General features: G+C 50.2%; 1 protein-coding gene across 1 annotated transcript in view; it reads left to right on the plus strand.

The window, feature by feature from the left end:
• The window catches only part of HYDIN (HYDIN axonemal central pair apparatus protein), a 152597-nt gene that overhangs the window by 119054 nt on the left and 17324 nt on the right, over nucleotides 1-16219 (plus strand). The window contains 2 exon segments of the mRNA XM_074913662.1: nucleotides 12445-12518; nucleotides 12715-12902. Of these exon segments, the coding sequence (XP_074769763.1) occupies nucleotides 12445-12518; nucleotides 12715-12902 (262 nt within the window).

Consider the following 16219-nt stretch of genomic DNA (forward strand, 5'->3'; position numbering starts at 1 on the left):
GGAGCTACAAACCTATACTTAGGCACCAGGACAAGCAGATATATCATGTGACCTCTTTTTCTTCCCTGCCAACCCTCTGCATTGTCATTTTACACTGAGAACCTACACAGGCACTGCCACCAGAAAAATGTGCTGCTGCCCCAGTTTCTTGCTGCTGCTTTGCTGTAGCCCCCATACTGGTTCCCCTGGGAAGGAAGGCTGCTGTTGGAAAGCTGCTTTCTCTGACCTTTGTGGCCTGAGACAAGCACCACACTGGTGAAGTGAGTTTTCATCTGTTAAACTGCACATCACATTCCCCAAACAGCTATTTAGTGTTTTACAGGGAAAGGGCAGGTTCTGCTGCAGCTGTGGGTGCAGCTGTAGGTGTTGGTGGGAGCACTTGTCTGAACGTCCTGGGAAGCAGGGTCAGCCAGCGCTGGGCTGTGGTTTCCAAACCCAAGAGCAATCTTGCAGTTGTGCTGGAGCACATTTCTAGCAGTTCCTCCTGCTGTGGCCTCTCTGCATAGTACAAAAGCCTAGTCTGGGCAGTTTTAATTACAGTGGCAAATGGCTTTTCCATAATGCCCTAGGAAACCCAGCAAGGTTAACCATTGTGCATTGAAGTGCTGCTATTACAAATAATAGAGATCATCAATAAACAGTTTTGTTTAGGGATTTGGGATCTGGCTCAGAGGATGCGACCTGCTGGGAACTGGAGATTAGCTATGGCGATGAGGAGAGCTTGGGGAAGATGACCTGGGCACTGGGGTAGCCCATTCACAGCTGGGTCTTACCAAGTAGCAGTCTTTAAGTGTGGCCCTTCTTGACACACGGCACCTTCAGAAACAGACCCTAAAATGCAGAGGAAAGTTTGCAAAAGCAGGTGGAGGGAGGTGGGCAGGGAAGGAGGAGCAGGTCTGTAAGCTCTGCTTGGAGGCCCCTGTCATCTCCTGGTAAATTAGATTAGGGTTTAATTACAAGCTAGAGGGAAAATCTAATTTTGATGATAGAACAATGCATATATTTTATAATAACAGAGAAGCAAGTACATTACAGCGAAGCCTGTGTGGAATTAATTTCCTCTGGGGCCACTTGTTGGCCAGTTGCCTGTTTACTCCTTTTTTTTTTTTTTTTAAACTAATTTAGGTTTTTGAAGATGTGAATGCTGAATCAGTTTTTAGCTTTTAATTACTCCATCTCCACCTAAATTGGCTTTGAACCTGAGCCTGCAGGTGCTTGTTCTTGCAGGGGATGCTGAGTCACCCAACTCTGCTGAGTCAGTAGCAGTTGAGGGTCCTGAGCATCTGGCAGGATAGCAGCCTCTGCTCCGAAGGGCTTGGCATAGCCCCTTCAGCACTGGGGACGTTATGGCAGCTCCCTTTTCTGCTCTGCATGTTAATTAAGCAGTAATGTACTCTCTCTGGGTCCCTCAGCAGACACCATGTGATTCTCCGTGGCAGAGCTGGAAATGAAGATGGTCTCCAAGCTATTAACACCTCAAATTGCTCATTAAGAGCCCAGCAGAAGGGCAGCATGTCAGATATTATTTCTGGTCCACATTAAGCACTGTTGGTATTCTAAATTATCAGATCAAACTAGCTCAGTCTGACATCGAGGGAATCAAACATCAGGTCTCATGAAGGTGAGATCAATGGAGTTTAACCATCCATACATCTAACCTTGCTGGAGCCGATCATCAGAGACTCCCGGCATCAATCAGACACACACATTTATTTTGGCCAGGAGAGAAAAATGTTGTTTCTCTGCCTGGACAGGACTGTGTGCTTAGATCTTTTTGTCTTCTAATTATTCAACCTATTTTTTCCTCTTTAATCACTGCTGCTACTTTGAGCAGAGCAATCATATAAGCAACTCAGTGCAACCATTGCTGTGTGGTTGGATGTGCCCAACTCACGCCAACCCATGGCCCTTCTCTGGCACTGCTGAGCCATACATATCTTGTGGTTACTCTTCTTCTAGACCTATGTGGTTAGAGACAGACTGAGAATAGGCTCTCCTCATCCCTTGGGCCTTTGATAGCTCGAAGCTGAGTTAAGCCTTTGCACCAAGATGTTTTCTGCAGTGTTGGAATGGATGGCCATAGCCACCCAGCAGGAGATAATAGATCCGGAGTCAAATTCAAACATTTCATCATATTTCTTACCTTAAAGGTTTATTCTTGAAAGACTGATTTGTCCCCCTTTCTAAGGGCAGTATCCAGCTCCTCACTTTGTTTGGGTTTCCCATCAAAAAGAAGACATTAAATCAGAAGGATATACAAGTATTTTCTTTGAGACCTGTGACAAAGGCTCATCCCCAAACTTAACTGTTCTCTAGAGTTTTCATCCTTTATTAAGGACCCGTGCCTTGTCATTTACTTTGAGCATTGCTGTCCCTGCATCACCTCTTTGTCCCCTTCATGCAAGACACGTTCCCTCCCTGGGATGGAGCTGACACACACCAAGCGGTCCATGTGCCAGGATGGATCAGCAGGGAGCTCTGCACCTTGGTGGCACGTGTCAAACCCGCTCCGTTTATTGATCTGACATGTCTGGAGAGTGGGAACTTCTTGGCTACAAATCCAGCGTAATGAATTGCCAGTAGATTCTTTGGGGAAAGGGTTTGTTGAGCTAAACATGTAGAAAATGTCTCTTTCCTTTCCATCCAGGCCAATGTGTTTTGAAGCAACCAGGAGCCTTTCTCCTCCCAAGTGGGTCTTCCTAAAGGATGAGTAATTTCTCTTGCCTCTGCCCTCTCTCCTTCCATGTCCCCTGGCAGCTTGCAGTGCAGGGACCCTGTGAGCCAGATCCCAGCCTTGTGACTGACCAGAAAAAAACAACTCTCTGTTATATTTGATGTGGTTTTTGTTTTGTTGTTTTTGTAACAGGGAAGAAGTGGAAAATGCAGGCAGTGAAAAACAGTGCAAGGCAAAAATTTGACAGCAGTCCTCTGTCAGCCAGCGGAGGGGAGAGGGAGCAACAGCAGCAGTGAGAATATACATCCAAAATGCACATATCCACTGTGCCCCTGATGCTGGGGCGTCTCAGATGGGGGACAGTAGACCATACCTTCTCCTCACCCCCCCTGTGCCATCAACTCCTTGGGGCAGTACGTTTTGGGCTTTGGTAGCCCTATGGGTGCTACTTTTCCTGCTTAAATCCCATGGGTAAGTTAGAAAAGGGCTGAGTTGTGATGGAAATGTGCTGCTGAATGCGGACTTTGGCTCTATGTGGTTTGGCAGCAGCAGAGAAGCGGTTTGCTCGGCGTAACAGAGAAGTGGCCTCTTCTTTCTCAGAGATGGAGGGTCTTGGAGCAAGAAGAAAGCATTGCTCAGGTGAAAAGTGCTGCACATCCTACCCAAGGTGCTGTCAGGCATCTGACTGTCTACTTGGCTTTGTCCTGTGCCATCAGGACAAATGCAGGAGGAGCCCCTCTGTCACCCACGCCCCCAGCAGGCTGCAGTGGGATGGGGGTTTCCTTCTGGTTTTATGGCCAGTCAGCAAACGCTGGCTGGAGGGTGACGACTTCTTTCTTTGTCAGCGATGTTCAGCTAGCAAACCTGGGGAGCAGCTGACTTCTGTCTTTGCTTTCGGAACATCTTCTTTACCCAGGGCACGCAGTGGGAACCCGAGGTACATTTGCACTGCAAACAGCATCCTTCTCCATATAAATGCCATTACACCTGTGCTGCCTGGTTGGCTCATGCTTTCATTCCCTCTGGGCAGGAGGCTGCCGCTCAAGGCCCATCTCTGCAGAGCTTTAATGTTTACAAAACAAAACATTGATTCTTTATTTTTTTGATGGTGGTAGGAACAGCTTGCTGTTATAGCCTGGCTGAGGCAGAGTGAGAGCATCGATTCACGAAACGCTGCTGTTGCTCCCCCGTCATCCCTCTGGCAGAGCACTGAGTAGGGAAGGCACCCGATGAAATCTGGGGGGCAGGATGGGCTATTTATTCCTGTTTCTTTGCTGACCGGCTGTCACTGCATGTGACAATGATGTGTAAGGTGACATAATTTTCCAGACCTTGTTTCTCGTAATTTCTCCAGCTGTTTCTCCCCCTTCATTCTTTTCCTGCTTCCAGCAAGCTGCATCAAACAGCTTTCCTTAAGGGAAAATCCCTCTGAACCCCCTGGCATCTCTCTGTCCCAGAGTGCCATTTCTAATACCGCTGTGCTCTTTCCTGGTGCATCCTTGTCTTCACAGGTAGGTGAGAAATCTTTAAATGCTTAGGAGAAAGAGCTCAAGCCAAATTTGAGTCCAGGTGCCAAATCTTCACATGTTTTCAGGTATAAATCTGCACTGGGGATTTTTGTGCCAATTCCTTCTATTTCAAGGCACTTTCTAGTGCAGAGGTGATGGAGAGCCCCGGCTTTCCTGCTGGTCCCATCATCAGCCCTGAGCTGGCTGCTGCCAAGACAGGGATTGGCAGCAAAAACCCTTCCAGACAACAGGGATTTTCTCCTGCATGAGGCTGGACACTCACAAGACAGTGCAACTGGTGCTCATCCTTCTGTACAGCCACTCTTTCCCCTCTGGAGGCTGATATTGGGATGGTGGATGGGCAGGATGGGTTTTGGGTAGGTTTCAGATCTCTTGTTGCTGAGTGGCTGGTTTAAGGCAGACAAGGAGAATACCAGTCAGGGAGATTATTTCCCAAAACATCGTGGTGTATTTCTTTTTGGGAAAGGGTGGGATCTGCCTGGCATGTGCCAGTGCTCTGTTTTCCTCTTGTACCACTGAGGAGGCAGGAGATTGTCCCAGTGTGGAGCAGAAGCAATGCCTGCAGTTCTTCTAAAAGCCAGGTGACCAATGCCAGTGTTTTGGTCCCCCAGTGGTTTCTTTGCCAATGTTTTCTTTGGCCACAACCACCAGCTCCATGTGCTCTAGGTGAGGAGCTGTGATAGGCTCTGTTAAATGACCCTGTTATAAAAAAAATAATCTCTTATCCACCTGGCCCATCTCTTTATCCCCGAAAACAGCCACAGTGTGAAGACCTGCTGTTACTACTGCCCTTGTAGCTGCGCAGGAGCATTGATTCATAGAGTATCTCAACTTGGAAGGGACCCATAAGGATCATCAAGTTCAGCTCCCTGATCCTCAAAGGACCACATAAAACTAAATCATATGACTAAAAGCATCATCCGGGTGATCCTTGAACTCTGGCAGATTGCCACACTGCTCACAGAAGCAGGTGGGTTGTCTTTGCCATCTCAGAGAACAAGTAGCAGTTGGATTAAGGCGGTATGAACCCTGTGTTCAAACAACCCAGGTGAGGACTTTGGGATGTCAGGGATGTATCACCATAAATCTGTGTCTCCTGACTTGGACAGGGAGGCAGCCAGGGGCAAAGAGGGGAAACCCTTAGCTCTCTACAGCACAGCAACTTGGGGAGAACTTCATGTCCCAGGGAGATTTAATGGGGCTCTGCAAAGAGCAGGGCAGGCCAAAGAGATGCCCACCCCAGAGTTAGTGGTGTAGGCTGGTGTGAGAAGGGTTGGTTTATCCACACTGTCTGCTTTGCGCAGCAGGAGCCAGGAGTCCTGGGGAGTTGGGCACTCTGAGGGTCCTTCTGGGCCAGCTGGCACATTGTGCATTTTTGAGAGCGCCTAACTCAATTAATGCTGCCTCTTCAGCTGCTCTGCCCCCGGGAGAGTCATCTTTCTCCTCTGCCTGAAATCTTTCTAACTGTGAGCTTGCTTTGCTTTCTTCCTCTTTGGCGGTAACTGTCACCTCTCCCTCACCCACTTGCCTCCATCACCCCACACTTGTCCCCAGCTGTCCCCAGTGTCACCTGGCCCCGGCCAATCCTGTCTGGTCATCCCTTGCCCCATCCCCAGGAGCTCAGTGGGGTCATTGGACTGTGCGCACGTTTCCTGGGAGTATGTCTGCCTTGTTCTTGGTAAAGCAGGGGATAATTATGTGGTGCTATGGGAGTGGCCTTTAATAACAACTGATCAGTGATGTTAACCCGCCTTTTACACAGGGTAAAAGCCACGTGCAGCCTTAAATCTGTGATTTCTACTGGTGTGACAAGCCCCACTCCTGGACAGGGGAGGGGTGGCGGTGCTGGCATACTCGGGCTGGAGCTTCAGTGTCTACCTGAGTGATCTGGGGATGCGACCCTTGGAAGGGTATGAAACTGTCTTACAGTTGGGGAGAGGCTGAGGGAACTGGGGGGGTTTAGTCTGGAGAAGAGGAGGCTGAGGGGAGACCTCCTGGCCCTCTACAGCTCCCTGAAAGGAGGGTGCAGAGAGGGGGGATGAGTCTCTTGAGCCAAGGAACCAGCGCCAGGACGAGAGGGAACGGCCTCAAGCTGCCCAGGGCAGGGTCAGGCTGGCTCTGAGGAAGGATTTCTGTGCAGAAGGGGCTGTTGGGCGTTGGAATGGGCTGCCCAGGGCAGGGGGGGAGTCCCCATCCCTGGAGGGGTTGAAGAGTCGGGCTGACCCAGCGCTGAGGGATCTGGGGGAGTTGGGAACGGTCAGGGTGAGATTCATGGTTGGACTGGAGGAGCTTCGAGGTCTTTTCCAACCGAGATGATTCTGAAAATAAACTGGAACTTTTTTTGGTTTGATTTTACTTCTGCATTAGTTATCATTGCTGCTTTACCTCCTCCTGTCTTTCCCTGTGGTGACCCACTGCAGAGCCCTGTTGGGAGGGTGCACTGTGGCGTTGCTGCCCACTCCGGGTGTCCTGGGCAGCCTTGAGCTGCTTTTTGGCTTCCTTTAGGGTGAAGCTGACCTGCCAAGCCCACACAGCCTGGTCGCTACCACCTCAGGCTGCATCCTCTTCATCGCTTTCATAACTTGTTGAGATCCAGATTTGGTCTCCTGAAGCCTTTTCCCTGAGGAGAGGAGAGATGGAGAATCTCTCTCTTCCCAGGGCTGGGAGCCTCCTACTTGCCTGTCTAATCCCCCAGGAGCTGCTCTCAGCTGGTTATGCTCAACCAGTTCTTTGGCTCCCCCCTACTTCCCAGTATTCTTAACCCTTGCAGCCATACCCTTCGTGTTTCCAAGCTCTCTGTGTTTGTCCGCATGAAGACACCTTAAAATGGTGAGTGTCCAGATCCCTGCACACAGGCGGCTGGAGCACATCTCTCCTCCTTTGCTGTCAGTTAGGAGGGGTCAATACAGTCATCTGTTGGCAGACCTCATTTTTGAAGTAGCTGGTAAGATTGTAATTGGTGCTGATTACTTTAAATAGCATCTGCAAATTGCAGCTGTCAGGGCTTGTTTAATTTTGAACAAAGACTACAAATTGTATTTATTGTTAGAGCTACTGATTTGTTCAGAGGGACCTCTGGCCAGAGTCTGATTGGGAAGCATTTTTGTGTCTGATAGAGATTCAGGAGCTCAGCTGACGCTTGTAAATCACCCGGCTGATGTGCAAAGGATGAGGAAGGAGAGGATTTAATGGGTCATGTTTTGCCATCTTTAAAAGCAGTGGAGCCAGAATAACTCGTGTAAAGTCAGTGGAGGCTTCTTCCAGGGCTACGACCTGTCAAGAGAGGGAAGTCCTGCTGCCTAAGGATGATCTCCACAAAGATCTGCTGTGCCTTGCAGTGCCAGTGGTGGCTGGCCCTGGTCCAGCTTCAGTTGAACCAAAGTGCCTGAGGAGCTTTAGTACCTGTCTCCTGCAAAACTAGACCAGCCACATCCCATGGAAATCCTCCGGGAGAAGCATGAGCCCTGCAGATGGAGCTTGAGGGGCCTCAGACTCTCCTCTGACTCTTCTCGTCGGAAGTGGTGGGATGGTCGAGGTCTGTGGGCTTCAGCAGGAGCTGAGGAATCTCAGTGCACCCAAAAATTAAATCCTGTGGCTCCTGCTCAGAGGTGCTGGAGAGCTTTGGTTGCTGCCCCTGGAACTTGTGATACTTCACTTCTTTTCAGTAGTAACATCCCTGCATCCATTCCTACACAATTTCTACTTTCAAACAAGAAATCAACATTCTCACTCATCTCTCAAAACTGACATTTTTTTTGACTTGGATAAGTAAGTGGCTGTTGAAACTGCATATTAACTTCAAGTTAATTAATACTTGGTCACAGTGGGACATGTCCGGGACCGCTCGCTGCATTCAGATGAACACCAAATCCAGCTTAATCATTTCCAGCGTGTGCAAAACAGGAGTTGGAGCTGTCGGATCTCACTGCAGCAACATTGCTTCTCTTCTCTGTCCCTCCGCTGCCTGGTCTGAATTTCAATGGGCGGTTCAGTAGCTACACAAACCTTAGCTCAGCAGGGGAATTTATCCCAGCAAAGAAATAGGCTTCAGGGCCATTTGGATGAAATGCTGTTTAATAGTCACTCTTGATGAGGGCAAACCCTTGCCACTGCTTTCCTCAGCTGCTGGACAGGTGGCCCAGCTCAAGCCCAGTGTTCCCACACGGTGCTCTGGGAAGGCTTTTGGTTTTGGTGCCTACATTATATTATTTTGTTTTCAGCCACAAACACCCTTGAGCTGTCAGTAGCTTGCTCCAAAGTGCCTTTTTAATATGCATCTGATGGCATGAAGGAGAAATAAAAGTGCATTGTAGGGGCCTGTAGTCTGTTGAGATGCCTCCTGGGCATGTGGTCTCTGATACTTTTCCCTGTGATGACCTGAGAAGAGCTCGTGCTTTGTTGGGAGGCTTGTTTTAACCCAGTGCTGTGGCTAGTGGGGGCACCAGCGGGTGGTCCTCAGGGGCCTGGGCACAGATGCTCTGCACATGGGTGCTATGCACTAGGGAAGCAGTCTCAGCACTGTTAAAACTCTTGCATTTAATGCAAAGGGGTAGTGGCGTCTGGCACTCCCTGGTGCTGGAGCACTGCCCTTGCTCCAGGTTTGGGGTGACAGTCCTCATGTTGCTGGCTCCTTCACAGCCTCAGCCGGCCGGGTCACGTCATCCTGTGTGAATCTTCACATGTAGTTTGCAGAAGTGGTGTGATTTCTAGCTCCTCTATTTTGGGAGGCGGGTGTGGGAAGCTGTGTGAAGCTGTGTCCCTAGCAGGCTCAGAAACCAGGAGACAGGCTGAGATATTTTTTTCTGACATCTCAGAGGTTGGGAAGAGCGGGTGACACGAGGTTGTCCTGGCCTTAGCAGGAAGGACTCTTCTCTCCCTGGTGTCAGTCCACCCATGCTCCCATTAAATTCCCACTGTTAATTCCTGGATGCGTTTTGTCTCACCTGAGGGGTGGCCGGGTTGGGTGAGGTGGACCTGGAGGGCTTAACCACTTGCTTTCAGCCCCTCCAGCTTCAGGCTGACCTGCTTATGTCAGGAGGCTCCTTCTCTCAGCTCCACAGTGCTGGTGAGGGCATGTCCACAGTCTTTTGGCCCCTCTGGTTTGGGATGGATGGTCTCTGCAGGTGGAGGAGCTGTTCTCTGCTCCTTGCCTTCCTCCCTGCATTCACAGTCTTGGCCAGAAGGTGCTGGAGGGGAAGAGCTGCCTAAAGCTTGGGCTGATGTTGAGCATCTAGTTATCTTCCTCTTTCTTCTCCTTTTTTGAAGACAAACCCCTTTTCTTCAGCACCAGGCAGATTTCTTGTCCCAGGGGTCAGCTTTCTATTGACACCTTAGGTTCCTCTCTCCCTTCCTTTTCATGTTACACTTCTTGTTGTTCATTTTGGCTTTCCCTCACTGGAAAAAGTCCCTTGCTGTGCTCTGTGCTTCTCTGCAGCAGGACTCACTAATCACATCACCTCCCAGCACCAGGTCCCAAAGGGCTTCTACTTTAGAGTGAAAAATATTGTTGTTTAGGCACCACAATCCCATGAAGTTGCCTCAAGCCATTCTATAAAACTAAAGGTAATTTAATAAGTGATTATGGATTTTGCATCTCGGGGGTTTACCTCTCCTCAGGAGCTGTTCTTAACCTGCAGTATTTATCACAAGCGGCTCTAAGAGCTGCGCTCTCATTTCCGAGCTAGGATGCATCACAGCAATCACCATGACAATGGCCAGAGCCATGCGCTGAACTGGTGCTTGGACCGGTGTGTAGCTGGAGGGCTTCGAGGTGCTCCTGGCCCTGGATGTGTCTGCCCCTGCACTGCGGGCATCTCCCTGTCACCAGGGACAGGCAGCGTTCAGCTGCAGGCTGCCCAGAGGCACCGTTGTTGCAGATGAGCTGGATTGATTTCATCCTCACGTAGATGCTCAAGTCAGCGGCTGCTGGAGGTGTTGAGCAGGTGGGTCACCCCTCAGGTCACCCCAATACATATTAAGGTGCCTCAGCTGAGAGGAGCGAAGGTTGCACTGGTGGGTCTGGAGGTGGGCGATGCTCTGCAGGGGCAAGCACATGCCTTCATCCTCTCCAGTCCTGCTTTGCTCTTCCACGTGGACAGTGCCAAGGTCATCTTTGGGGTTCCCCATGGGGTCCCAGTGGCAGGGCGAGGGGAGACTGGGGAGGGGTGACAGCATTGTGGCTCATCGGTCCCTGCTTGGGGCAGGTTGCCTGGGCAGAGCCTTGTTCTTGCATGAAGCTGCAGGAAGGACAAGTCAGGTGGGACCTCTCGGGGGTTGTGAGGAGCGGAGCCTCTAATCCAGAAATGGAAACCAGCCTTAAATGATCAGCTACTGAGCTAGAGACAAATATTCATTTGGGAGCACATCATTAAAGGCACTGAATCCCCAGCTGGGAATGAAGCACCCACATTGCTGTAAAAAATCTGCCTTGATTGCCCATGGGAACACTTGCAAATAGGCGTGGTGACAGGCAGGCATGGTTCCAGCGTGTCCCTCCATGAGGCATGAGAAGCATGAAGAGAGTTACTGTGAGCACCCGCTGTGATTTAAAACAGAGAATGTAATCTGAGTCACCTGGGAACTTTTGAAAATGTTAAACCATACACTTTTTACTGACACATGTCGGTCAAACTATCAATTCAGCTCTGTTGAACTGCTTTGCTGAATCATTTGCCAAACTGGTCCTCCAATGGTTTGCATTTAGAAACCACTGGGGAGGTAATCCCTCCATTGGTACCTGCCACGTTGGTTATAACCTTGTTTCAGCAGAGCCGCTGCCCTTTTAGCACAAGGTGCAGTTGGAGCCGTTGTTTTGCAACCAGGGAATACCTGTGGCACAGCAGGGAGCTGAACCTTGTCCAGTGGCTGGACACCGGGCTTCTGCAGAGGGAGAAACAGGATGGTTTTGCTTGGAGAAGCCCACTCAGACTGTACGGACCTATGCTGAGTTTGGGAAAAATTTTTTGGCTTGTTTTTTTACGCTGTAAAATGAGGCTTTTATCTGCATCATGATGTGAAGGCTTCCGGTTTCCTTCCTGTATCAAGCTGTGCCAAATACTGTAGTCTCCATGTAACACCTTCTAAACCCCAGCTAGAGTTGCCCATTTTCACATCTCTACCTTCACCCGAGACCTGCAGTATTGCAGTGATGGCCACAAAGCTGTCTTTGATAAAACGAGACTTTGCAAAGTCACTGTCTCTTCCTCCTGGCATGGAAAATGGCCTTTGGTCATCTGACCTTCCGGGTGAACCTGGTGCCTTGTTCTCCATTGTGTGGGACAGAGGCTGCTCCTGCAGCAATAAAGAAGGATGTAAGGAAGCACAGGAGGTTCTGAAAGTGTTGACGTTGGCATTAAGTTCGAGGAGAAGGGTTGCACCTGCTCACATCCAAATACCAGTTGTTTTAACATTATAACTCTGCACTTTTTTTTCTGAATCAGAAGAAATTATACCCTGTAGATGTAAAGAATAGTGTGGCTGAATGTTTTCAGATATAAGCATGAAATGATCTTTATTTCCGGCTTTGTTTCCATGTATACACAAATAAACTAGAGAAATTCAAGTAGACATGGCTAAGTAGGATCCAGAATTGCTTCAAAGGATATGTCTGGATTTGCAGCTTCATCTTCTGCTTGTGTCACTGTATCAAGGCAATATCCATGTAGCCTTCCTGGGGAGGTGGGAGACCATAGGCCTAGGAAAGATGTGGGTTAACATCTTTGGGAATACGTGCTTGGCAAAGCTTTGCTAGGTTTGAAAACGTGGAGATGAGAGAAGGAGTATTGAAACATGAGAAGACTCAGCCCTCCCCAGTGCTTTATCTACTGGGGAGACATGGCCTCTGATTAGGGGTAAAGGTGTCCCATAAATATTCTTGCAGATTCTGCTGATATCAAGGCTCCAGCACAAAGCACATCTTCCCATTACTTAAGAAGCATTTGAGGAGCACTGACAAAGCCCTCACTTACTAAATTAGGGTCAGAAGCCAAGGGATGAGGTTCCTTTTGAAAGATGGCACCTCTGAGGTCAAACACCAGCTTTCAGCTGCTGCAAAACAGAAGAACATCTCAGCTGCCTTCTTCAGGAAAGTGTTATTCAAGAAGAATGACCTGGTGGAGATCCTCAGCTCTCCAGCACTGATGGGTGCATGAGATGAAACCTAAGCACTCTCTGAAATTGGATGGTTGTGCCAAGCCCTTTCTAAGTCCTTAATTTCATGGTTTTGATACTTCTCACTTGCAGCTGTGTTCCTGTTTTTGTCCTGAAGAACCTAACCTGTCGAGGCGTGGGTTTCTTGGCACGTTCCTTGGGCAGGAGTGAGCAAAGCTGCGCTGGCACAAGGGTGCAAAATGCCCTTGAGGTCTCTTCCAGGACTGAGTGCTGGGTGCACTCAGCTTCCCCCTGCAAGTTTGCATGTAGGAAGTGCAGATGGAAGCCATGTCTCATCTGTGGGTGGGCTTGGACCCACACTCAGCAGATGGTGTGGACATACCCATACTTGATTTGCACCAGGTCCGATCTCAGCTGCTCGTGGCTTGATGAGGCTGCAGATGCAGATGGAGCAGATGCTAATAGAGGAACACACGCTGGATCAGCAGAAAGCTCTCACCTCTGGTCCCCCAGAGGCCACTGCCTTTGACCAGCACACTCATCAGAGGCTTCTCAAGTTAGTAGGGGCTCCTGTACCAGGTGCCCCGAGGGTAACACCCAGCAGTGCACCCCTGCTCCTGAGAGCTCCTCGTGTCTGCAGAGCTGGGATGAGCTGGGGACTTCAGAAAGGGTCTGATCCTGGTAGCTTTGATGTGCTCCCTGTGAGCAGCTGAGTGTCCTCACTTCCACAGAGCCACCCCGAGCTTTGGAGGTGCTCAACTCCCTGCAGATGCTGGGTTCTGCTCTTAGGGCTGAGGGCGTCCAGTGCAGAACATCAAACCCTTCCAGACAGCACCAACACCATCCCTGCTGACCAGCTCTGAAAGAGGCAACTCAAAGCTGGCATCTTTGTTCCGGCTAACAGATGACGCTGAGCAAAAAGAGCAGGGAAACACACAGGTTGACAAACCCTTGACAAACCCTAAATTGGGTGGCGTGTATGGTGGTGGGACTGCAGGGCTTACCTCGGTAACTTGGTGCTTCCCTCTGCTCCTTCATGAGGAGTCACGGGCACAGTAGGCTCCAGTTCAGGAAGAAGATGCTCTGCAAAACAGATCACGTATGTGCTTTCCTGAGAGTGACTGCTCTGGAAAAGGACCTTCCCATGAATCTTGTAGGCGTTGATCACTGGATTTGCTGCTGCTGATCTGGGGACAGGTCTGGTTGCAGAGAGTGAAGATTTCCTGTGCAGGCAAATCTTATGGCAAGGTCCTGAAGCAATTTCAGGCTGGGGCTGTACACCAGGCTTAGCAGTTTCATTGAGACCAGTGGAGGTCTCACTGGTTCAGTCGCTTTTCATAGCAGAGGAGCTGTGACCAGTATCCATTTTAAACTGGTTTTATTTTAAGGTCCCATTGGTAGCTGATAAAACCTAGGAGCTACATTCCCTGTGACTTACCAAAGTCTTATTACCAGGTGATCAAGCCTTGGGTTTCACGGGCTTGAGTTGAATTTGTACAGCAGGGAATACAGAAATATCCACTTTATTTGCATCTTCCACGCTCCTGGGAATTTGGTTTAAGGACTGTCCTTACTCCTTTCAGAGCTGAGCTGCCCAAGCACATCCTGGACTTCAGCTACATCATTCTTGGTAACATCCACACGCACGTTGTGAAGATCGTCAACACCAGGCAGTTCCCTGTGTCCTTTCATGCTGCGTGACACAGGTAACCAGTGCTGCAGAGACTTCACGTGAGCTTGAAGGAGCTGTCTCTGACAAATGAACTTTAGCCGCTGGACACGGGGAGTTTTTTGAGTGTTTGTCTGTATAGCTTTTTCCTCCTTGGGACCCTCTGCCTGGTGCCTTAGAGCCTGAGTTCTCCTGGCGAGCAGCGCTCAGTGCTCAGGCTGCCTGTGCCTGCCCTAACACATCATCACAGGGGCTAGATGGGCTGGTCACATTGGTCACCTCTCAGCATCTTCTACTCTCGGCTGCCATGAGCATCATCTGAGTTTCTTTGTGCACTTTATGGGCCTGTGTTGCAAAGAGATGGACCCTTTATGGTTTGGAAGTGCTTTGTTTAAAGTTCGTAACGCCATAGCACTTCTGTTCAGTCTTTATTGAGAAAACAGCCTGCGAGGTCCTCTGTTGTATCGAAAACAGGCTTCTGAAACAGGCCCTGAGGTAAGGCTGCAGTACCATCAAGTGGTGACTTGCTGTGTCTGAAGGGTGGTCAGGTGTTTCCTCTAAACTGTTTTTCAGGGAGCACCATGGCATGGGGGAATCTTAGCTGGAAATTCTCCTTTGGAGAGGTCTGTGCATCCTTCCCTGGGATGCCTGAGGAAGGAATTGCCAGAGTTTCTCATGTTTCCTTTTTACCATGTGGATCTTAGATTCTGGCTATGAAAACTGTTTCTCTTTGTCTGGTGACAAGGGAGAAAGAGTGGCAGGCTTCTCCACAGGTACAAAGGGATCCTTCACAGAGCTGCCAGCCAGGACACCCCTATGGCCTGACAGTGTCTCAGAGCACTGCAGGAACCAAGGGTCTGTCCTCGCAGACCAAGGAGACCTCACACAATTGGGTTTTGTGCTCAGGTGGGCAAACGTTGGCCATTGAGGGTGTGTCAGAAGCTGCCCCAGAAGTTGAAGGCTCAGCCCTGTGTCTTCAAGGCGCTGCCCTCGCTCCAGGACAGCGATGCAACAAGTGAGTCAGGTTTTCACCCACAGAAGAGGTGAGATGGGTGAGTGTCACCCCCCAGGAGGTCTGGCAGGGCAGTGTGGTAACAAGAGCCCAGCACAGGGAGGAGGAGATGGGGTCTGCCTCCACAGAGAGCTTTCTGCAAGCCTCGTACCCCCTGTGCCTCAGTTTCCCCTGCAGCACACTCTTCTGAGAGAGGGGCTGGGAAATCCCCCTGGGAAGCTTGCTCAGCATCAGGGCACTTGCATCAGGGCACTGTGGGGTGGCTGCCTCTCAGCACACAGGGGAAATCTGCCTGTTTGCCCTCGTCTTCCCCCTTGCGCAGGATTATTTGCAGGCTGCACCACCCTGGTGCAGAGCAGTTGGCGTGTTCACAGGAGATAACCCTGGAAGGGCCAATCTAGGTAAGGCCTGCTGCTGGTACCAGCAGGCAAAACAGCCACCAGGCACCTTCCTGGGCATGGCAGGACGGCCGCCTGGAGTGGTGTGCTGCCAGCAGTCCCTGTGGCTCTGGCTCAGCCTGCCTGCGCGTTCCCAGGCATTGGGAATCAGCTGAAATGATGGAGCGTTCCCAAAGGCAGTTTGCCTGTGGCCACCGTGACTTGGAAACTGGCAGTGTAGCAGGATGGACACAAGTGCTTTCGTGCCTAGGAACAGTCCCAGGGGTGTTTTAATTGCTAGTAGAGATTTAACCGTCTTGTGTCTGGCTTTGACCATAGCCAAACACTGATCAGAGAAGTCAACCCTTATTTCTAGGCAGTGAGAGCTCATCTGCGTCGTTCACGGAGCTGAGGTTTGCCTGATGCAGCAGTGCCAGGAATGTGTCTGGGCAGCATAACCCTCATGAGCATCGTGCTCCCTGGTGACTAGGTGAAAACACCAGATGGTCCATTTTGGATTCATCTGACACCCAAATATCCTGTTACACTTCACACCAGGACTCAATCCCAGTTACTGCATGCAGGTGCTGTAGGCCCTGCTCTAAGTCAGTCTCTGTGTTCCATTCCCCTTAGAGGTCCTGGTGACAGCCCTGCCCTCGGGACAAGGGCTGAATTTGAGGCCCTGTCACCTGGGACTTACTTGATGGAGGAGCTTTCTGTGCTTCTCTCTTTTCAGAAGTCCTCCCAAAGCGAGCTGAAGATTTGCCAGAGCAGCCAGCACCTCCAGCTGCAGGTCTCGGGGCGTGGGCTGGAGCCACAGCTGGAGTTCCGCCCCCTGGTGCTTGAGCT

This window comes from Athene noctua, chromosome 9 (genome assembly GCF_965140245.1).
Source record: "Athene noctua chromosome 9, bAthNoc1.hap1.1, whole genome shotgun sequence".
NCBI lineage: Eukaryota > Metazoa > Chordata > Aves > Strigiformes > Strigidae > Athene > Athene noctua.